The 24,516-nt window shown below is 43.0% G+C and overlaps 1 protein-coding gene across 1 annotated transcript in view; it reads right to left on the reverse strand.

Annotated features, from left to right (window-relative positions):
* Nucleotides 1-24,516, reverse strand: part of LOC140716087 (uncharacterized) — a 36,632-nt gene that overhangs the window by 11,532 nt on the left and 584 nt on the right. The window contains exons 2-5 of the mRNA XM_073028787.1: nt 5,641-5,753; nt 4,730-4,852; nt 4,496-4,526; nt 1,117-1,182 (exon numbers count right to left, since the gene is read on the reverse strand). Of these exons, the coding sequence (XP_072884888.1) occupies nt 1,117-1,182; nt 4,496-4,526; nt 4,730-4,852; nt 5,641-5,753 (333 nt within the window). The remainder of the gene's footprint in view (nt 1-1,116; nt 1,183-4,495; nt 4,527-4,729; nt 4,853-5,640; nt 5,754-24,516) is intronic.

Below are 24,516 nucleotides of genomic sequence, written 5' to 3' on the forward strand. Positions count from 1 at the left end.
TGACAAACAATGTGAAGAGTAACGGTCCCAATACTGACCCCTGAGGAACACCACTAGTCACTGGTAGACAACCAGAAAAGGCCCATTTATTCCCAATCACTGCCTCCTTCCTGCCTGTTGGCTATTCCCATGCCAGTATCTTTCCCGTACTACCACAGGATTTTATCTTGTTAAACAGCTTCATGTGTGGCACCTTATCAAATGCCTTCTGAAGATCCAAGTAAATGACAGCCACTGCCTCTCCTTTGTCCACCCTGCTTGTACTTCATCCAAGAATTATACACAAAGTGTTTGTGTTGCTACTATAATCGTCATAGAGAAGCACAGCACAGAAACAGGCCCTTCGGCCCATCTAGTCCATGCTGAGTATTTAAACTGCCTACCCCCATCAACCTGCACCGGGACCATAGCCCTCCAAACCCTCCTCCCCCCATCCATGTACCTATTCAAACTTCTCTTAAATGTTGAAATCGAGCTTGCATGCACCACTTGTGCAGGCAGCTCTTTCCACACGCTCACGACCCTCCGAGTGAAGAGGTTTCCCCTCAAGTTCCCCTTAAACTTTTCACCTTTCACCCTTAACCCATGACCTCTGGCTGCAGTCCACAAATGTCAGTGGAAAAAGCATGCTGGCATTTACCCTATCTGTAATTTCATATACCTCTATCAAATCTCCTCTCAATCTTCTACATTCCGGGGAATAAAGCTGTAACCTGTTCAGTCTTCCCATGGATCTCAGGTCCCCCAGACCTGGCAATATCGTTGTAAATTTTCTCTTTCATTATTCCAGTATCTCACTATTCTTGTGCTCAGGGAAATGAACTGCACTTGACTTGGGAACTTTTCTCCTCTTGCCTTAAACCTATTCCCTCTAGGTTCAGACTCGCCGTCCTGGGGAAAAGACTGTAACCAATCACTTCATCGATGCCCGTCAATGCTATAAACATCGACAAGATCACTGCTCAGCCTCAGTCCTATCGAGTCTTCCCTTGTATCTCAATTCCTCACAGTTCCAGCAACATCATTTCTGCCACACAACCCCCTCTCCAGCTTATTGAAAACCCTCCTGTGTGTGGATACCCAGAACTACACACCATAATCCAAATGCAGTCTCACCGTCTGTAAGATGACCTCCAGAGTCCTTTATCCCCTCGTCAGTATTGTTCATATGATTTTCTATCCCTGTGGAGAGAAGCAGAGATCTGATTGTCAGTGAGGTCTCTTGGCCGTCCCGGGGCCCTCCTCCATCGTCAGTCTGACCATCCCTCAATGAGACATTTCCACAACCCTCAATGTCCCCAAAGACCAGGCCACCCACCTCGTCTCTGGCCTGAAGAAGCAATGTGCCTGCTACTTTCTCGAGGGGGTGTGGTTAAGGGAGTTTAGGGGTGGAAAGGTAGGGGTGAGTGAGAGAGGGGGGAGCGTGTGGGGAGAGAGAGGTAGGGAAGCGAGAGATAGGGACGAGAGAGGGTGGGTAGAGAGGAACGGTGGGAACAGAGAGAGCGTGCAGAGAGAGAGGTGGTGGGGAGAAAGAAAAGGGGAGAGCGAGAGAGAGATGGGGACAGGTAGGTATAGAGACAGAGTGGGGGAGAGAAGGTGAGGAGGGAGGACAGTGAGGTGGGAGAAAGTGGAGGAAGAGAGAGTGAAAAGAGGGTGGGGATAGGGAGTATGAGGAGTGGAGAGTGGGGGGAGAGAGGGGACAAGAGAGGGTGTGAGAGAGAGAGGTAGAGGGAGAGCTGGATGTTGGAGAGTGTGGAGAGGGAGACTGGGAGAGAGAGATGGGGAGGAAGGGGTGGGGGGAGAGAGACGTTGTCAGGAATGGGGATGGGAATGTACCCAGGTGCAGGACGCAGGCACTGAAGTACTAGGGGGAGGACAGGATGGGGATGCCATGGCATGAAAGGGGTAATGCAGGTGGGATTGGATCCCAGAGTTCCGGCGAGGCAGGCGGAGCAGGCAGGCAGAGCAGGATTCCAGAGTAAGGCAGGGCAGGAGAATCCCAGAGTTCAGGCGGGGCAGAAGAGCCCCCTGGGGCGGGCGCATAACTCCTGGGCAGGGCCGCCTGCCAGGCAGGAACACGGAGGCCCGGGCAAGACGTGGAACCCTGGGCAGGTGCGGGCACAACCCATAGGGAGCAATGGGAGGAAAGGGTCGGAGTCCTCAGGGCAGGCCGCGTGGATCCCGGGCAGGGCCGCCTCCCAGGCAGAAGCAGAGAGTCCTAGGCAAGGCGCAGACACCTGGGTAGGTGCGGGGCACAACCCATCAGAAACGAGGGGAGGAAAGGGTAGGAGTCCTCAGGGCGGGCCGCGTGGATCCCGGGCAGGGCCGCCTCCCAGGCGGAGACATGGAGGCCTGGGCAGGTGCAGGGCACAACCCATCTGAGGAGAGGGGTAGGAAAGGGACCGAGTCCCCCCACCGGGCAACAGTAGATGGCCTGGCTTACCCGACAGAGGCAAGCGACAGGAAGGGACAGAACCACCTGAAAGGTAATGGCGACAGAGGGGAGAGAGAAGGGGAAGAGGGAGGTGGAGATTGAGGGTTGGAGAGAGAGTTGGGTGTGGGGATAGAGAGTAGGGGAGAGAGATGAGGAAAGAGATAGATGGGGAGACAGAAGGGGCGAGAGAGAAGGGGTTTGGGGGAGTGAGGGAGGTGTGAGAGAGAGGAGGGAGCAATGAGGGGAGTGAGGGGGGTGTGAGAGAGAGGAGGGAGCAATGAGGGGAGAGAGGGTGGGGAAAGAGGGTGGCAGGAGAGAGCGTGGGGTCAGAATCAGGGGGTGGGGGGGAGACAGTTGATGGAGAGAGTGGGGTGAGAGAGCGTGTGGGGAGAGAAAGGGTGCAGAGAGAGAGGGTGGGATGAAAGAGCGTGGGGAGACAAAGAAAGGGGAGGGGAGAGATGGGGAGAGGGAGTGGGGCAGGGAGAGGGGAGAGATTGGGGAGAAGGGGAAAGAGGGGGAAGGGGTGAGAGGGGGGTGTGAAGAGAGGGGGAAAGGGGAGGGGGAAAGGATAGAGAGTGGGAGGTAGAGAGGATGTGGAGAGGGAGAGAGGGTGGAGGCAGAGAGAGGGAGAGTGGGGGTGGAGAGAGAGGCTGGGGAGAGAGAGGGTGGCAGGACAGAGGGTGGGGGCAGAGACTGGAGAGAGAGATAGAAAGCGAGAATGGTGGTGGATAGACAGAGGTGAGAGAGTGTGGGGAGAGATGGTGTGGAGAGAGTGAGGGTGGGGAGAGACGGGTGGGAGAGAGACAGGGAGAAATTGAGGGGGAGAGCGGGGAGTGGGGGTGGAGAGGGGGGAGTGAGATGGGGAGGCAAAGAGTTGAGAGGGAGCTAGGGGAGAGGGTGTGAGATTGAGGGTGGGGACAGAGATAGGGTGAGGAGAGAGATGGGGAGGGAAGAAAGATGGGGAGGGGAGAGAGAGAAGGAGATAGAGAGGGTTGAGAGAGGGGGAGTTAGGGGGGACAGAGGGATGGAGAGAGGGAAGGAGAGCATAGGGGAGAGGGAGGGGTGGGAAGAGTGTGCGACTGGGAAGAGTATGGGGTAAGAGGCAAGAGAGGGATGAAGTGGGAGAGAGAGGGTGGGGAGAGAAGGGGAAAGGGGGAGAGGAGGAGAGAGTGGGGTTGGAGAGAGTCAGGTGAACAGAGAAGGTGGGGACAGAGAAGGTGCAGGGTGGGGAGAGGAGGGAGAGAGACCTGAGAGTGGGTGGGGGGGTGGGGAGAGAGGCTGAGGTGAGAGAGTAGGGCGATGGGTGGTGGGAGAGAGAGAGGTGTGTGCGGTAAGAGGCAGGAGAGAGGGATGGAGATCGTGAGAGGTAGAGAGGGTGAGAGAATGGTGGGAGAGATGGTGGAGGCAGATAGAGTGGGGAGAGGGGGCTGAGAAAGGAGGGTGTGAGAAATGGGGTGAGAAAGAGGGGGAGGAAGGCGGGAGAAATGGTGAGAGCGGGGAGAGAGGAGGTAGAGGGTGAGAGAGAGGGGTAGGTAGAGAGAGGGAGGTGGGAGTGTGTGGGGTAAGAGGTAGGAGAAAGGAATAGAGAGTGGGAGAGAGAGGTTAGAGAGAGGGAGGGAAGAGATCAGCCACGATCTCATTGAACGGCTGAGCAGGCTTGATGGACCAGATAGCTACTCCTGCCCCTATTTCATGTATTATTTTTTTAGGGCATGGGGAGAGAGAGAGAGAGGGTGAGGAAGATTTCAGGAAGGAGAATTGATGGGGGCAAGGAGGGGGAGAGGAGAGTGAGGGATGAGGGAAGTGACCAGGTGAAAGTGGGTGAGGGTGTGGTGAAGAGCGAGGGTGTAGGGGGAATGTGGAGAACGGAGAGGGTATAGAGTGAGGAGGAGTAGGCGAAGGCATCAATGGAAAGCGGATGAGAAGAGTGCGAGGGGACGGGACTTTGAGTGGGGAAACAAAGGAGCACTAGCAAAGGAAGGGTAATAGGCAGAGTTGGGGAGTGGGGCATTGAGGGAGTTCAGGTCTAAGGTGACTACTACACTGGAAGATGAGACTCACCATTTATTATTATATGTTTCTCCACGTTACCCTGTAAGAAAAGAGATACGAGGGTTGATAAACTCACCACACAACTGGTCATCAAGGAACGAGGTCGATAAGGGGTTCATGCGAGGGAAGCCATGCGAAGGGTGTGGGACAGTGAGGGTGGGGAATGGGAACAGATACTGGGGGAGGGAAGTAACTGACATTAAAAGGGGGGCTCAGGAGAGGTGGGGGGGAGACAATACGCACCGATTTTACGCTCGTGTCACATATGTATTCAATGGTATGGCAGCCACGGATTGTGAAGTTCTTGTCTGGCGTAAAGTTAGTTATTGGTAGAGAAAAGTTATTTTGGACAATAACTGGTTTGTTCTGTGATGGAGAGGGAGACAGAGAAAACAGTCGTTAAGAAAACAAGCTCTGCTCACTTGCCCTGTCACCACCCCCCCTCCCAAAATCCCCTTTCCTTCCCAGGTCTAGCAGGGTCCAGTACAGAGCACAAAGGGGCCATGCTGGCTTATGTTACCCATCTACGTCAATCCCGTTCGCTCACATCAGGACCACTTTCAAATTTAACTGCCCCTTATGCCTCTTAAATGTAGTAATTATATCTGAAACTACCACCTCCTCTGGCCGTCATCCAAAATATAAACCACGGCCTGTATTAAAAGAAAAACCTACCCATTGGATCTCCTTAAATCTCTTTCATCTCAACATGCCCTCCCCTTAATGATACCCTCCAGGAAAAACTCTTTGTCCGTCTGCCCTGTTTTCTGAAATTTAGGATTGGGAAGTTACGTACAAGTAATACAAGATGCTGTTGAGGCCACAATTGGATTAGTGCGCCCAATCTGAGCACCATGTTGTAGGAAAGATGTTATTAAATTAGGAAGAGTCCAGGGAGGATTTACCAGGACGTGCCTGGAGTTGGGAGCTTGAATTATAACAATCGTTTGCTTACATAAGAACATGTTTAAATCTTTAAATCATTGGCAAAATTGGCCATACACCCATCAGGCATCCTTCGATCATCATCGCCCCTCCCGTTACCACAACATGAAGCCATTCACACCACCATTCACACACAGTGTAACTCAACACTGTCTCTCATCACTCTCAGCACAGGATGGTAAGGAACGGGTCTCGATGAGGACACTTACATTAATAGAGGCCATCAGAGTATCACATGACAGATTATATGCAGATAAGTTTACCACCATTTCCGATGATGGACTACACCGATATGTTGTAGTTAATATCTCTACTGAATCCCCTGTAAAATAAACAGAAACACAAGTGTATGATAAGATGGATTCTTGGCCTCACACCCTACCTCGTTATGATCTTGCACTTTCTCAGTACTTTTTACACTTGTTATTGTTTTAGCTTGTCCTGCCACAATGTACTGTGATCTGATCTGACTGACCAGTGCCCAAGACAAGATTTTCACTGTACATGTGACAGTACAGAAACAATTTCTGATGCTGTTCAAAATTCAAAGTAAATTTACTATCAAAGTACACACGTCACCATACCCAACCATTCATTATCTTATGGACATCCTTAATAAATCCATAATAAGAATAACAACCTTAATAGAATCAATGAAAGGCCACACCAACTGGGCATTCAACCAGTGGGTAAAAGACATCAAACTATGTAATTACAAAAAAAAAGTAAATATAAATAAATAAGCAATAACTATCAAGAACATGAGATGAAGAGTCCTTGAAAGTGAGTCCAGACTTCCGGCAAGATGGCGACTGTTTAGCTGTTCCGAACTTTTGCTCCGTCATTTTCCCTACCTTTGCACTATATGTCTCCATTCTTAAACCTTAGTTAGGTATTTTATTAGGTTTCTCTTACTTGCCTGCGAACACATCTATCTTATAATGTCTAACAAAAGTACTAAAACCGGGAAAAAATAAATTTCTTTTTTCTTGCTGCTTTGGAACAGCATCAACAAGATATTTTAAAGGAATTTAGATCTTCTTTCAATCAGCTGGATGTCAAATTGGATCGGATCAACGCTAGAGTGGACGAACATGCCGAACATTTATCTTGCATCGACTCAACTTCTGAAGATCTAAAACGCCGTGTCCAATATCTGGAAACCCTCTGCTCCAGCCTAGAGCAGCAGATTTGTAAGCTTTTTTCCAAAATGGTGGATCTTGAAAACCGTAGCAGACGTTGCAATCTACGAATTCTTGGTTTGCCAGAGGCCACCGAACAGGGTTCTCCCGTGAAATTTTTTTCCGATTTTCTCTGTGAGATTTTTGGGAAAGAATTTCTTCCGACTCCACCTGAGCTTGAAAGAGCACACAGGATCTATGTTCCCCGTGCAACTCTGGGTTCCCGCCCATGGCCGGTAATTTTGTGCTTTCATCAATACCAGGTGAAAAACCGTTTGATCATGGAGGCACGCCACAGAGGTACTTTTGCTTTTCAAAATAGTCATTCGTTTTGTGGAGAATTTTGCCCCCCAGGTTCTGAAGATGCGCACTGTTTAAAGGTGTAATGAAAGTGCTTTTTGATCATGGTTTTAGACCCTCTCTTCGCAACCCAGCCGACCTGCGAATTACGCTTACTACTGGAGAATATAAGTGGTTTAAATCAGTGAAGGATGCTGAGGCATTTGTTGGAAGTCTTCCGGCTATCCCATCTCCTCAGGAACCCGGTCTGACCTTCTAAAATGATGGATAAGTACCTCTCATAGTAAAGCTATTTTTTTTCCTGACTCAGACTGTACTTGAATAATTCAGACATTATCTATTGAGACTCTAAGGGCTGTAGACAATCTCTCCCTGGACTTGGTGCATTTTTTCTAAATAGGTAATCCGAGTTTAATGTTTCCCTGCGGACGTTTAGTTTGTACTTGTGCAATCCATTGTATTCTTGTATAACTTTATCTAAAGAGATCTACAATTGACTTTAACTTGTTTTGGAGGTTGGGAGTTTTTATTGAAGGCCTCCCTGTTGGTTGATTCATAGTTTAAGTTTTGCTTTTTTTTCTGTAAATGGTTGATAAGTACTCTTTTCAAATCTATAATTTCCCTCTTTTCTCCCTCCTTTTTTTTCTTTTAATCTTCTATAATTTTTCGCGGTTAAGTTAGTTTTGGTTTTCTTTTGATTTTCTTTGTATTAAGTCTCACACTTCTGCTGAAGCTGTTCCTATTTGTTATGTTTTCTAGTGCATAAACTAGTTACCATTTGCTATAGTATTTATACGGAACTGTTGTTAACGACACAGAACTGGAAGTCATACTTGGGTTAATTTATTTGGTAGAGCTAGCTGCTTTTTTTGGTAGCCGTCTAGTTTTGGGTTGGGAGAGTGGGGTGGATTCTCCAGTTCCAACACCACTCACTGTTTCCTTTGCTTTCCTCTGTTACTCAGGACATGTTTCTGTTTTGATTCTACGAATCTATGTTTACATTTTTGCTCCCAGACTGTTATTGTACTGCTTGACTTCTTATATGCCTGCTGCCTTCTACACACTAACAATTGATAATTGTTAATACACTTAAATTTGTGAGCTGGAATGTAAAGGGATTGAATCACCCTGTTAAAAGAAGGAAGGTCTTCTCACATATTAAACAACTCAAAGCGGATATTGCTTTCCTTCAAGAAACTCATATTCGTTGTTCTGATAACTCCCGGCTTTTGTCAAAGTGGGCGGGTCAGCATTTTCATTCATCCTTTGCTGCCAAAGCTGGGGGGGGGGGGGGTCTCCATCCTTATTAACTCAAATATTCCTTTTGAACTCCATAATAAGATATCTGATACAAATGGCCGTTTTGTTATTGTTTCTGGTAAACTATATAATACTAAAGTTGTACTAGCAAACCTATCTGTCCCCAATTTTGATGATGTTAATTTTTTTGAACGTTTTTTCTCCTCACTACCAGACTTAAACTCATACTCTCTTATACTGGGTGGTGATTTCAATTGTTGGTTAGATCCTAGTTTGGATTGATCGTCCTCTGTTACTAGACCACCTACTAAATCTGCCTCAGCTATTCAATCGTTTCTCTCTAATTATGGTATCTCTGATATATGGCATTTCCTTCATCCTACTGAGAGAGATTATTCTTTTTTTTCACATGTTCACCATACCTTTACTAGAATTGACTACTTCTTACTCGACAATCAACTCATTCCATTTGTCTATTCTTGTGATTATCAGAGTATACTGATTTCTGACCATGCCCCAATTACTCTGTCTTTAAATTTTCCTGGCCTTCCTCAGAGGAATAAACACTGGCGGTTTGACTCAACTTTACTATCGGATGATGATTTTCTAAAATTTATCAAGGATCAGATAACCTTTTATTTTAACACCAATACATCACCTGAAGTGTCATCACAGATTGTCTGGGATGCCATGAAAGCATATCTGAGGGGTCAAATAATCTCCTATACAGCAAATCTCAATAGAAAGTCCTGTGCAGATCGATTAGACCTCATTAATCAGATTAAAGAATTGGATCAACTGTATGCTCAAACTAAGAATCCTGAATTATACAAGAAACGTGTAGAACTTCAAACTAAATTTAATCTTCTGTCCACTCAACCTGTCGAACGCCAACTTCTTGAAAGTAAGAGTCATTTTTATATTCATGGTGACAAATCTGGTAAATTTCTAGCCAATCAGCTGAGGTGTTTCAAAGTCAAACAACATATTACAAAGATCCGGAAGGAGAATGGAGACCTTACATCGGATCACTTAGAAATCAATGACGCATTTAAAAATTTCTATTCTCGACTTTATTCCTCTGAATCTTTGAATGACAATATCTCTATCGATCATTTTTTAAATAATCTGAATATTCCTTCGCTTTCATCTGATTTTAAAGCCAAACTTAATGCGCCTATATCATCAGAAGAAATATCTTCTGCAATTTCTGCATTGTCCTCAGGGAAATCTCCTGGACCTGATGGGTTCCCCGTAGAATTTTATAAATCATTCTCTTCACTTCTCTCCCCTCAGTTACTTTCAGTATTATCTGACTCGTTTAACTATGGCAAATTGCCACCCTCTTTTAATGAGGCTTCTATTATTCTTTTATTAAAAAAGGGTAAAGACCCAACAGAGTGTTCCTCGTATAGGCCGATTTCATTGCTTAATGTTGATGTTAAAATCTTGGCCAAAGTTTTGGCTTATAGATTAGAAACTGTTATTCCCTCTATTATTTCTGATGATCAAACTGGTTTTATTAAAAACCGTCTTCCTTTTTTTAACATTCGGCGTTTATTTAACATTTTATATTCACCTCCAACTGGGATTCCTGAATGTGTTATTTCCCTTGATGCAGAGAAAGCATTTGATCGTATAGAGTGGAACTACCTTTTTGCAGTTTTAGAAAAATTTGACTTCGGTCAAAGTTTTATCTCTTGGATCAAATTGCTGTATTTGTGTCCTACTGCCTCTGTTTTAACTAATTCTCAGAAATCCCAGTTATTTAACCTCAAATGTGGCACCCGTCAGGGATGCCCTTTAAGTCCCTTTCTCTTTGATTTGGCTATAGAACCTTTGGCGATAGCTTTTCGAAATTGTCCTGAACTGACCGGGATTTGGAGAGGGGGTGTTGAGCATAAAGTTTCTCTTTATGCTGATGACTTATTACTTTTTCTTTCAAATCTGTCTACATCCTTACCTCCAATGTTTTCACTTCTTGACCAGTTTAGCCAGTTCTCTGGATATAAACTTAATTTACATAAGAGCGAACTTTTCCCAATTAATAAAGAAGCACAAGAATTAACATTTCGTGATCTCCCTTTTAAAGTAGTCCACAATCAATTTACTTATCTTGGGATTACAGTCACAAGGAAGTTTAAAGATCTCTTTCGTGAAAATTTTGCCAATCTTTCATATACTATTAAACAGAGTCTGTTACAATGGTCACCTCTATCTATGTCTTTGGTAGGTCGTATTAATGTTGTTAAAATGTATGTTCTCCCTAAACTTTTATATTTATTTCAATCAATCCCAATTTTTATTCCTAAATCTTTTTTTGATTCCTTAGACTCTATTATTTTGTCATATCTGTGGAAGAATAAGCGCTCTAGAATTAACAAAGTTTATCTCCAAAAATCTAAAAAAGAGGGTGGCATGGCTTTACCTAGCTTTTGTTTATATTAATGGGCAGCCAATATACGTTGTGCTACCTTTTGGTCTTTTTTCCATGGCCAACCCGAGTGCCCTAATTGGGTGGCAATGGAGTTGAGCTCCACTAAAGAATTATCTATCTCTGCACTTCTCGGCTCTGTACTCCCTAGTAGTTTGTCCAGATTATTAGTTAATCCTCTTGTCAGACACACTTTGCGTATATGGGCTCAGTTTAGGAAATTTTATGGTTTCCATAGTTTTTCCTTTTCTAACCCTATCTTACATAATCACCTTTTTTTTTACCTACTACGTATGACTCAGCCTTCCATGATTGGTGTAGGAAGGGCATTAGACATTTTGAAGATCTTTTTATTGATAATTGCTTCACCTCTTTTCAACAGCTCTCTGCTAAGTTCAATCTGCCTAATGCTCATTTTTTTAGATATCTCCAAATTAGACACTTTATTACTCCTTTAATCCCTAACTTCCCTGAAATGCCTGAGAAAAATGTTATGGACTTATTTCTTTCTATTAATCTACTAGGTAAAGGTTTAATATCATTTATTTGTGATAAATTAGCAGCCCTACGACGTGCCCCTGTGGATAGAATTAAAATGGCATGGGAGCATGATTTAAATACCTCTTTATCCGATGAGACTTCGGACTCGATTCTCAAATCGGTTAATTCAACCTCTCTTTGTGCTCGCCATTGCCTTTTACAGTTTAAGATTGTTCATAGAGCCCATATGTCTAAATCTAAATTATCTCGATTTTACCCTAACATCAGTCCGCTTTGTGATAAATGCAAAAGGGGCGAGGCCTCTCTCATTCATATGTACTGGTTTTGTCCTAGCTTGGAGAAATTTTGGAAAGATGTCTTCATAACGTTATCGTATATTCTGAATCACCACCTAGAACCTAACCCTTTAATTGCTTTGTTTGGTTTCTGGGGTGAGACAGATTTACGTCTGAGTTCGACTAAGTGTTGAATATTATCTTTTGCCTCTCTCCTGGCTAGATGTTTAATCCTCCTTAGATGGAGAGATGTTGCCCCGCCCACACATGCTCAATGGCTTAACGATATTATGGCCTGCTTAGACCTTGAAAAATTTCATTATTCAGTCCTTAATTCGGATTTAAAGTTCTATAAGGTCTGGGGACCTTTTATTGAGTACTTTCATACCCTTCCTCTTAACTAAGGTTTTTTTCTCGGTCCCTTGCTTTCAGCTCTTTTTTTTTGTAGTAGGCATTAATATCTTCTGTTGCTAAGTGTATTTACAGTTTTGGGGGTTCGATTGTCCTGATTTATATTCTCTATAGTGTGTTGTGGTTGGTCTAGAGTTTTTTTTTTGTTGCGGGGCTTGGGGAGGATACTAATTTTACATGGCTTCAATTCGGGTGCTTTCTCAATTATCTTTCTTTGTATCATATTATTATTGTATGTTTATTTTTGCACTGTATCAACGTTCTTCATTTTGATCCAGGGTTTTTTTTATCTGTAGCTATGTAGAAAATGTATAAAAAAACTAATTTAAAGAAAAAAGAAAAAAAAAAGTGAGTCCAGAGATTGTGGGAACATTTCAATGATGGGGCAAATGAAGTTGAAGAAATTGATTCAAAAGCCTGATGATTGAGGGGTAATAACTGTTCCTGGTGCTGGTAGTGTAAGTCCTGAGGCTCCTGTACCTCCTTCCTGATGGGAGGAGTGAGTTTGTCCTGGGTGATTGGGATCCCTGATGATGGGTGCTGCTATCCGGGAACAACACTACGTGTAGGTATGCTCAATGACTTTACCCAGAAGAACATAAAACCATAAGATATAGGACCAGAATTTGGCCATTTATTTACTCCATCGGGCTTGAGTCAACATTTTGTTATGGCTGATCTATTTTCCCTCTCAGGCCCAATCTCCTGCCTTCTCCCCGTATCTCTTCGGGCCCTGATGAATCAAGAATCAATCTGCCTTGAATATCTCTAAAGACATGACTCCACAGCCACCTGTAGCAACAAATTCCACAGACGGACTGAGCCGTATTCACAATTTTTTGGAAGATTTTCCATTCAAAGGAATTGGTGTTTCCATACCATGCTGTGATTGCAGCGAGGTATACAAGAACATTCCAGATTCCACCTACTCTCTGGATAAAGAGGTTTCACCTCAGAATCCCCATTGCATCTCTTACCCATCACATTAAGCACAGGAATAGTATACAGTTTGGGATCTAATCCAGGGATTTGAAGGAATTAAATACAAAATAACAGATCCCTGGGAATGGGTTATAAGCTGGAATCAGATCTAGGGGTACAGATCCCAGGAATGCCTGTTGTGTATTTGAGGTGTTTGGAGGTCTGCAGAATAAGAGAGGCTTGCAAAATGGCATCAGAACAACAACCTGAGTCTCAACGTGGACAAGACAAAAGAGATGACTGTGGACTTCAGGAAGGTTGACCACTCTCCATTGCACAACAACAACTCCAGCGTGGAGAGAGTGAAGAGGACAAAGTTTCTTGGAGAGCTCGCAATGGAGGATCTATCCTGGACCCACAACACCTCCTCGGTAGTCAAGAAGGCACAGCAGCATCTCCACTTTCTGAGGAGACTGAGGCGTGCAAGGCTCCCCGCCCCCACCTTAACAACGTTCTGCAGGAGAACCGCCAACAACATCCTGCCTGGCTGCATCACTGTGTGGGCTGGAAGCTACAAGGCTTCGGTCCACAAAACACTACAGAGGACAGCAAAAAACGCCAAGAGGTTCACTGGGGTCTCCCTCCCCCAATTTACCGGGAGCATTGGAGATGAAGGGAATGTTGAGGATCCCCTCCATCGATCCCACAGTCTCTTTGACCCACTACTGTCAGGATGGAGGTACAGCAGTATCAGGACCAGGGCCGCCAGGGTTCCACCCTCCGGCTGTGAGAGTGACAAATACCCTGCCACCTCCGTCTCGTCACTTGGTCAGTGTGCTGTTTACTGATTACCTGTGCAGTGCATTTTGAAATATATTTTATTAACTTATTTATGGTAATCTTTTGGTTTTTGTGCTGTTTGAAGCTTTGCTCAGTATATATACAGATGACAATACACTTGATATTGCTGGGACTTGAGGATTTGAGTTGCGAGGAGAGGCTGGGTCTGATTTCCCTGGAGCGGAGGAGGCTGAGGTTCACCAAATCACATAAATATGGTGGCTACTCATGGTCTTTATTTATTTATTTGGTTTAGAGAGACAAGCCCTTCAATGCAAACCAGCCACACCACCCAGCAACCCACCGAATTAACCCAAGATTGACCACAGGGCAATGTACAATGGCCAATTAACCTCCTCACCAGTGTGTCTTCGCACCATGGGAGGAAACCGAGGCAGCCCGAGATAATGCGTATGTTCGCGAGTCGGACAAACAAGCACCTGCCAGACAGCGGGGAAGGGAGGAGCAGTGAGGAAGAGAGGGGGCAGAAGAGTGAAAGTGTGGGGAGAGGCATGGAAAAGCGGGAGAGGGTGGAAGAGCCAGAGGAGGGTAGAAGAAGGGGGAAGGATTGGAATTGGGGAGGGGTGGAGAAGGCGTTTGGGGAAGGGGAGGAGGAGGGGGTAGGGGAGAGGAGGGGAAAGTGGAGGGGGAGGCATAGGTGGAGGGGTGAGGAGTGGGGAATAGGTGGGAGGGGTGAGGAGTGGGGAATAGGTGGGAGGGGTCACAGGGGTGGGGGAGGAAAAGATGGAGTGGAGGGGGAAGAGGAGTGAAGAGTGTGGGAGAGGGGTGGAGGAAAGGGATGAGAGAGGGGAGGTGAAGAGGTGGAAATTGAGGGAAAAGAGATGGGAGGGGAGAAAGAAGGAAGGAAGGTTAGGAAGAGGTGAGAGGTGAAGAGGGGAAGCGGAGGAAGAGATGTGGGGGGGAGAGGTGGGAGGAGTAGGGGAGGAAGTGGGGAGGGGTCAGGGAGGCAAGGAATGGGAAGAAGGGGAGAGGGAGAGAGAAGGAGGAAGTCAGGGAATGGCAAGCAGGTGAGGGTGTGAGGGAGAAAGGGGAGGGGAGGGCGGAAGCGGTGGGGGAGGAGGAGTTTGGTGGAGGAGTGTAGTAATAGATGAGACAGGCAGAGGTGGGGGAAGAGGTGAGGGGGTGGGGATGAAGAGATTGGAGGGATGGGGTGAAGGAAAAGGTAGGATGGGAGGAAGGGAAGAGATGAGGAAGAGTGGAGAATGAGAAGAAGGGAAGGAAGAATTGGGAGAGGGAAGGGAGGAAGAGAGAAGGGGTGGGGTGAGGTGGGGTTGGGAGCAGGGGACTGAGGTGGGAGGTGAGAGGAAGAGGTGTTAGATGAGATGGGGAGGACAAGTGGGAGGAAAAGTGGGGGTGGAGGAAGTGGGAGGAAGAGGGGTGGAAGAGGGAGGGGAAAGAAAGTGGGTGAGAGGAAGAGGGAGAAGGAGGAAGGGGAGGAAGTGGAGGTGAGGGGTGTGGGAAGAGCAGTGAAGGGAGGAGGGAGGTGTGGGGAGGGGGAGGGGTAAGATGAGGGGGAAAGGGGTAGGTAGGAAGAAGGGGAGGGAAGTAGAGCGGTGAGAGGAAGGAAGAGGATCAAATGGAGAAAGGGAGGGGAGGGAGGGCAATGAGGCAGGATTGGAGAGGAGGGGAGGGAGAAAGGAGAGTGAGGTAGGTAGATGGGGAGAGAGGGAAGCGAGGTGAAAAGGGGAAGGGAGGGGGAATGGGATGTTTGGGAGGAGGGGAGGGGGAGTAGGAGAGAGGAAAGTGAATGAGGGGAGATGGGGAATAAGAGGTGAGGGAAGAGGAGGTGGGGAGTTAGGGAGAGTGGGAAGTGAAGGAGGGGTTGGGGAAAAGTGGGAGAGGGAAATAAGGGTGGGGAGTTGGAAAAGAGTGAGAGGGAAGTGGGGAGGGGTAGAGGGAGAGAGTGGGAAGTGAGGGGGTGTAGATGGGGGAGGAAGGGGAGACTGGGAGGGGAGAAGGTGGAGTGGTGTGATGGAGCGAGGTGGTAGAGATACGGAGGAACACACACAAAACTCTGGAAGAACTCAACAGTCAGGCGATGGAAATCGGTTGATGTTTTGGGCCATCTTCAGCCCAGTGAAGTGTTCGAAGGCAGCCAAGGCAGGTGGCACTCATCGCCTCCTGAACACTACCTCTACTCTTAAGTTTTAAATCTTATACCGATATTATTTTTAACATATAGATTTTGATGTACATATATTTATACATTTTATGGATGTGTGTATACATGTAAATATTTTATATGTGCTATATATCTATTATGTGATTTATGTGTATATTGTTTTAATATATTTATATATACATTTAGATTTTTAATTTATTTGTATATATATTGTTTATATATATTATATTTTTATTTATGTGTATGTGTGTATATACATACATATTTTTGTGTGTGTGATTGAGTGCGAGGGTACATCCAGTCAGATGTTTTCCTATTATCTTCAAGTAATAGTTCACCCACAATGTCCAACCTAAGTCTTGTTAATTTCACCATATCTCTATGATTTAAAGAGTAACAGTTTGAGACCTTTTTAACTGGAGGGTGACTAGGAAAGAAATGCCTTCCCTTTAATTAATTTTTCCAATCCTCCTGCCATTTCTTCTCCATACCTATTCTTTAAATCCTACTTCTCAATTCTGCTCTGCCTAGGGGTATTCTAATTCCTACTTGCCTGCTCTGTAAGGAAGACTTTGCAATGCCATCCACAATTTCATTTCCCTCCACCCCAGCGTGCCCAGGTAAATCTGACTTCACAGCCCATCTTCCCTACTCTAAACAAAACTAAGAGAATCTCAATAACTATGTCAGGATGAGCTTTTGATTTATTCCCTTTTACTGTATAGCGTCTCTGGCAGCAGCAGAATCTGAACAGGTGACAAACCTGTATGATGGAGAGTCTTCTATCCACCATTAGGCCCACAGGATTGCTAATAATTCTGTTACAAAGACAGAAACACCATTTGAAATCTGGTGACTAATCTCAGCTCCAAGCTGAGACACGTACATCCCAAATCCTGCCATCTCTGGGTCCACTGAGCCATCAGTAAAAACTTCAGATAAGATCCTCATCAGGGACTTCCGGTAAGATGGCGATTGTTTAGCTGCTCAGAACTTTTGTTCCGTTACTGTCGCTATCTTTGCACTAAATGTCTCCATTTTTTAAACCTTAGTTAGGAATTTTTTCGGTATCTCTTACTTGCCTGTGAACATATCTAACTTACAATGTCTAGCAAGAGATCTAAATCTGGGAAAAAGGAAGCTATTGCCCCCTCAGACGAGACCCTGGTTGCGCTCGGAAAGCTCCGAGATGAAATTTTAAAGGAATTTAAAACCGCTTTCAAACAGTTGGAAGACAAACTGGATCGGATCAACGATAAAGTGGACAAGCATGCCGAACACCTATCTCGCATCGATTCGACTTCTGAAGATTTAGAAAGTCGTGTTCGATACTTGGAGACTCTCTGTTCCAGCTTAGAGGAAAAATCTAACAAACTTCTTTCCAAAATGGTGGATGTCAAAAATCGCAGCAGACGCTGCAATCTCAGAATTCTTGGATTGCCAGAGGCGACCGAACAGGGATCAACTGTGAAGTTTTTTGCCAAGCTTCTCTGTGAGATATTCGGGAAAGATTTGCCTTCGGTTTTTACCAATAATCAATGATCCCCTTTTTTTCAGCTATTTCGTGGTACAAGGCAAGGTTGTCCTTTAAGTCCTTTACTATTTGACATTGCTTTAGAACCCTTGGCTATAGCTATTCGTGAATCACCCAATATTTTCGGTGTTACCCGTGGGGAGACGACGTATAAGGTATCATTGTATGCGGATGATTTGTTATTATATATATCTGACCCTGAAAGATCTATTTCTGCTCTTTCTTCTTTGCTCGCTCAATTTAGTAACTTTTCTGGTTATAAATTGAATTTTAATAAGAGTGAACTATTTCCATTAAATATGCATGTTCCAATTTATAATCATTTACCATATAGAATTGTTACAGATTATTTTACTTACTTAGGTATTAAAATTACTAAAAAACATAAAGATTTATTTAAAATTAATTTTCTACCTTTAATTGACCAAATTAAGCAACTTGCTATTAGGTGGTCTCCACTATCTTTGTCATTGGTAGGCAGAGTCAATGCTATTAAGATGATGATACTACCTAAATTTTTATATTTATTTCAAGCATTACCAATTTTTATTCCTAAATCTTTTTTGATATTGTTGACTCTAAAATATCTTCTTATTTATGGCAGAACAAAAATCCTAGACTAGGCAAAAAATATTTACAGAAGCCTAAGAAGGAGGGCGGCTTGGCTCTACCAAACTTAAGATTTTACTATTGGGCAGTTAATATATGGTATTTAATATTCTGGACACAAGAATCGACTATAGCTGCTTGCCCACAATGGGTAAATTTGGAATGTAAATCTGTGCAAGATTTTTCACTGATTTCAATCCTAGGATCTTCACTTCCTTTTTCCTTATTCAAAATGAATAAACAGATAACTAATCCCATAGTCAAATATACATTACAAATTTGGTTTCAATTTTGTAAATTTTTTGGCTTGAATAAGTTTATGCTGTCATGTCCTATAATATCTAACTACTTATTTCGGCCTTCATCTATAGATCAAGCTTTTCTTTTATGGAAAACAAAAGGTATAACATGTTTTCGTGATCTGTTTTTGGATGATAACATTATGTCCTTTGAACAGCTATCTAATAAATATAATTTACCTAAAACCCATTTTTTTAGATATTTGCAAGTCCGAAATTTCTTGTATAATGAATTAAAGTCTTTTTCGAAAGAATGTCCACTGGACATTACAGAAAGAATTTTAGCCCTCAATCCTTGTCAAAAGGGTTTAGTAGCTATCATTTATAATATGATTATGAGTGTACAGCCAGATGTATCAGAAAAAATAAAGAAGGAATGGCAAGAAGAATTGCATTGTCCTATATCTACTGAGCAATGGGAAAATTTTTTATCATTGGTAAATTCGTCCTCTATTTGTGCTAAACATGCCCTAATACAATTTAAGGTTGTACATAGAGCTCACATGTCTAAAGATAAACTTGCTCGATTTTATTCTCATGTTAATTCAACCTGTGACAGATGTCATTCTGATGTTGCTTCATTGACTCATATGTTCTGGTCTTGTCCTTGTTTACAAAATTATTGGAAAAATATTTTTAATATTATTTCAAGAGTTTTAAATATCAATTTCCAACCGCATCCTTTTACTGCAATTTTCGGTTTACCAATGATAGATAATAATCGTCTATCCGCTTCATCTCAACGAATGATTGCATTTGTTACATTAATGGCTAGAAGATCTATTTTACTGAATTGGAAAGAAATTAACCCTCCAACTGTATTTCAGTGGTTTTCTCAAACTATCTCTTGTTTGAGTTTAGAAAAAATTAGAAGCGTGGTTTCTGATTCTTCAGTTAAATTTGAAGAAACTTGGAGACCATTTATTCAACATTTTCATATGAGTTAAATGGTCTGATCCTAAACCTTACTTTTATTATCCTTAATTATTTGGATGGAGGTTCGGAGTTAATGGCACTACTGTATGTATTTAACATTATGCAATGGCCCATGTTGGTTAGTTTTTTTTCTTTTTTTGGGTTTTTTTTTCTCTTTTTCGATTCTTTTACATAAATATTATGAGTTTGAGAGGCCTTATGTATTGATTATTATATATCTGATTGTCTATTTAAACTATTAATTATGTAGTCTCAAACACTTTGTATTCATATTTCATTTATGTTTTTCTTAAAATTAATAAAAATATTTAAAAAGAAAAAGAAAGATTTGCTTCCGAACCCGCCCGAGCTCGAACGGGCACACAGTCTACGTTCCCCCCGGAATTCTGGGCTCCCGTCTGCGACCAGTAATCTTGTGTTTCCATCAATACCAGGTAAAACACAATCTGATTGTAGAGGCACGTCGCAGGGGGTCTTTTCCTTTCCAGGATACAACCATTCGCTTTGTGGAAGATTTTGCACCCCAGACCTTAAAGATGTGCGCTGAGTTTAAAGGCGCAATGAAAGTGCTTTTTGATCGTGGTTCTAAACCCTCTCTTCGCAATCCTGCCGATCTACGAATCAAGCTTAATACCGGAAAATACAAGTGGTTCAAATCAGTGAAGGAAGCTGAAGCATTTGTGGCAAGTCTTCAGGCTATCCAGTCATCTTCGGAATCTGATCGGACCTCCTAAAATGGTGGATAAGTACTCCTCATAGTAAAATTACTTTTTCTGGACTCAGACTTCACTTGAATCACTCAGACATTATTCATTGAAACTCTAAGGGCTGTTGACAATCTCTCCCGGGATTTGGTGTGTATGTAATCTATTTTCACCCTTGTATAACTTTATCTACAGAGTTCTACAACTGACTCTAACTTGTTTGGAGGTTCTAAGTCTTTAGTGAAGGCCTCCCTGTTTGTTGGTTCACAGTTTAATTGCTGATTTATTTTTCCTTTTTTTATATTTATTTATTTTATCTTTTTTTTCTTTTCTTCACCCCTTTTTTCTAATCTCTGAATTTTTTTCTCTCCTCTGTAAATGGTTGATAAATACTCATCTTGAATTTATAATTTTCCCCTTCTTCTCCCTTTTTTACCTTTTTTTCCCCTTTCTCTTACTTAATTCTTCTAGAATTTTTCGCGGGTAGGTTAGTTTTGGTTTTCTTCAGATTTTCTCTGTATTAAGTTTTATATTTCTGCAGAAGGTGTTCTAATCTGTAGTTATGTTTTCTAGTGCATAAACTAGTTACTATTTGCTATAGTATTTATACGGAACTGTTGTTAATGACACAGATCTGGAAGTTGCATTTGGGTTAATTTTTTTGGTAGAGCTAGCTACTTGTTTTGGTAGCCGTCTAGTTTTGGGTTGTGTGAGTGGGGTGGGTTTTCCAGTTCTTTGTGTTGTGGGGCTTGGGGAGGACACTAAGCTTACTTGCCTTTAATTTAGGTGCTTTTTTGTTAAATTCTCTTCCTTTGTAGCATATTGTTATTGTATGCTTAATTTTGCACTGTATAAATGCTCCTCATTGGGATTTGGGGTTTTTAATTTGTAAAATGTTCTGAAAAACTAATAAAAAATTTAAAAAAAAAAGAGATAAGATCCTCATTTATTATTTAAATATTCATTTCCGATCTTTAACTCGCTTTATCCAGCACTGACTTGAAAAACTGGTTGATCAGTATGATGTAAGATTATGACGTCTTTAACCGACCAACCCAAATATACATCACTGAAGAATCTGGTCTAGTAGCCTTAAAAATCACTTCAGTGAAACTATGTTGAGTCATTTCCGCACTTAAGTTAGATATGGCCCTTGTGGCTAAAGGGATCAGGGGGTATGGCGAGAAAGCAGGTACAGGGTTCTGAGTTGGATGATCAGCCATGATCATACTGAATGGCGGTTCAGGTTAGAAGGGCCGAATGGCCTACTCTCACACCTATTTTCTATGTTTCTATGTGAGATTTACAATGAGAATCAGTTTTATTATTGTTCATTTAGCAGCAGTACAATGCAACACATGATAATACAGAAGGAAATAAAGTAATAAATCAATTACAGTAAGTATATACGTATATTAAATAGATTAAAAATAGTGCAAAGCAGAAATAATACATTAAAAAGTGAGGTAGCCTTCTTTATAGCTACATTGATATGCAGGGACCAGGTTAGACCCTCAGAGATCTTGACACCCAGGAACTTGAAATTGCTCAATCTATCCACTTCTGATCTCCCTCACCCACTCACAGTCTCACTTTGTGCAGATGCCAGGCTGTCTGTCTGTCTCTCTCACTGACACATGGTCTGTGCCCCCCCTTTTATACACACACACACACTTTCTGTCTCTCTCTCACACACATACACACAGTCTCTCCCACATGCTGTCTCTGTCTCTCATTCTCTCCCATACACACAGTCTGTCTCTGTTTCTCACACACACACACTCACTCACACACCCAATCTCTCTCTCTCACACACATATCATTTTAACATATGGATTTTGATGTACATATATTCATATACAAACGTACTTACGTTTTTAGATATATATACACACATTTAAATATTTTATGTTGTATATCTATTGTGTGTATTTATGTGTATATTGATTTTAATATATTTTATATATACATTTAGATTTTTAATTTATTTGTATACATATATTACATATTTTAACTATGTGTATGTGTGTATATGTACAGATATATTTTCGCGTGCGTGGTGTGATTGAGTGGGAGGGTAGATGGGGAGAGAGGGAAGTGAGGAAGAGAAGAGGGGAAGGCGAGAGGGAGAGATGCCAGCTACTGAGGATAGAGTGGTGCGATGGAGCGAGGGACGGAGATACGGGGGAACACACACAAAAATCAACACATCAGGCAATGGAAATCAATAGACGTTTCGGACCGGCTCTTCAGCCCGTGGCTTCCGAGGCGGCCGGGACAGGTCGCGTTGGCTGCCGCTTCCCGCCGGAGGGTTTGTTGGGGGGGGGGCAGGGGGTGGTGGGGAGGAAGCGATCCTTAATGCAAAGCCCGACACCTCAGTCTTCTCTCCTTTCCTCAGCGGCCCACCAGCTCATCTCCCAATGCGAGCCTCTCTCCCCAGCCACATCCTCCAGTCAAGCCTCGGGGCTCCCTCCCAAGCAGAGCCGAAGCCCGTCTCCAACATCCCAGGGCGGCTGGAGGGTGAGGGTCGGATATTTGGAAGGAAAGGGTCCTAACCCAGCCCTCACCGACGGCAGCTCCACACCTATGACTAACACCTCCGTGGGCCAACCGATCAACATTATTAGTAATATCGCAGAGCTGTACCAAGGCAGCTCCATATTCTACGACGATCTCTCTTCGTCTCCTTCTATTTCCGGGTGTTTAGACCTATCTAGGCGTATTACTGCTCTCCGCAGGATGTGGAATTACCGTAATCACAGAATTTTCTAGAAACTCAAATTTTCAAATATAAACTAGTCGCACGTAGAAACAGAATAATAAACCTTTTAATCAGATGGTGGGTCTCTTGGTAGCCAAACAAAGATTTAATAGAAAAACAAAATACATTTAAGTTCGACAGCCTCTTGATCAATATTCTTCTTTCAATTTTAAATCGGTAACAACTCAGCAAATCATGCTGACATGTCTCTGGACTACATAATCCACATAATCACATAATCCAGTCGGATGTTTTCCTATTATCTTCAAGTAATAGTTTACCCACAATGTCCCAACCTAAGTCTTGTTAATTTCACCATATCTCTGTGATTTAAAGAGTAACAGTTTGAGACCTTTTTAACTGGAGGGTGACTAGGAAAGAAATGCCTTCCCTTTAATTAATTTTTCCAATCCTCCTGCCATTTCTTCTCTATACCTATTCTTTAAATCCTACTTCTCAATTCTGCTCTGCCTAGGGGTATTCTAATTCCTACTTGCCTGCTCTGTAAGGAAGACTTTGCAATGCCATCCACAATTTCATTTCCCTCCACCCTAGCATGCCCAGGTAAATCTGACTTCACAGCCCATCTTCCCTACTCTAAACAAAACTAAGAGAATCTCAATAATTATGTCAGGATGAGCTTTTGATTTATTCCCTTTTACTGTATAGCGTCTCTGGCAGCAGCAGAATCTGAACAGGTGACAACTCTGCATGGTGGAGAGTCTTCTATCCACCATTAGGCCCACAGGCTTGCTAATAATTCTGTTACAAAGACAGAAACACCATCTGAAATCTGGTGACTAATCTCAACTCCAAGCTGAGACACATACATCCCAAATCCTGCCATCTCTGGGTCCACTGAGCCATCAGTAAAATCCTTCAGATAAGATCCCCATTTATTATATAAATATTCATTTCTGATCTTTAACTCACTTTATCCAGCACTGACTGGTTGATCAGTATGATGTAAGATTATGATGTCTTTAACCGACCAACCCTAATATACATCACTGAAGAATCTGGCCTAGTAGCCTTAATCACTTCAGTGAAACTATGTTGAGTCATTTCCGCACTCAAGTGAGATTTACAATGAGTATCAGTTTTATTATTGTCAATTTAGCAGCAGCAGTACAATGCAACACATGATAATACAGAAGGAAATAAAGTAATATATCAATTACAGTAAGTATATACGTATATTAAATAGATTCAAAATAGTGCAAAGCAGAAATAATACGTCAAAAAGTGAGGTAGCCTTCTTTATAGCTACATCGATATGTAGGGACTATGTTAGATCCTCAGAGATCTTGACACCCAGGAACTTGAAATTGCTCAATCTATCCACTTCTGATCTCCCTCACCCACTCACAGTCTCACTTTGTGCAGATGCGGGCTGTCTGTCTGTCTCTCTCACTGACACACGGTCTGTGCCCCCCCCCCTTTTATACACACACACACACACACACACACACACACACACACACACACACAAACACACACACACACACACACTTTCTGTCTCTCTCACACACATACACACAGTCTCTCCCACATGCTGTCTCTGTCTCTCTTTCTCTCCCATACACACAGTCTGTCTCTGTTTCTCACAAACACACACACACACACACTCACACACCCAATCTCTCTCTCTCACACACACATATCATTTTAACATATGGAGTTTGATGTACATATATTCATATACAAACGTACTTACGTTTTTAGATATATATACACACATTTAAATATTTTATGTTGTATATTGTGTGTATTTATGTGTATATTGATTTTAATATATTTTATATATACATTTAGATTTTTAATTTATTTGTATACATATATTACATATTTTATCTATGTGTATGTGTGTATATGTACAGATATATTTTCGCGTGCGTGGTGTGATTGAGTGGGAGGGTAGATGGGGAGAGAGGGTAGTGAGGAAGAGAAGAGGGGAAGGCGGGAGGGAGAGATGC

The sequence above is a fragment of the Hemitrygon akajei genome, chromosome 24 (assembly GCF_048418815.1).
Source record: "Hemitrygon akajei chromosome 24, sHemAka1.3, whole genome shotgun sequence".
Lineage (NCBI taxonomy): Eukaryota > Metazoa > Chordata > Chondrichthyes > Myliobatiformes > Dasyatidae > Hemitrygon > Hemitrygon akajei.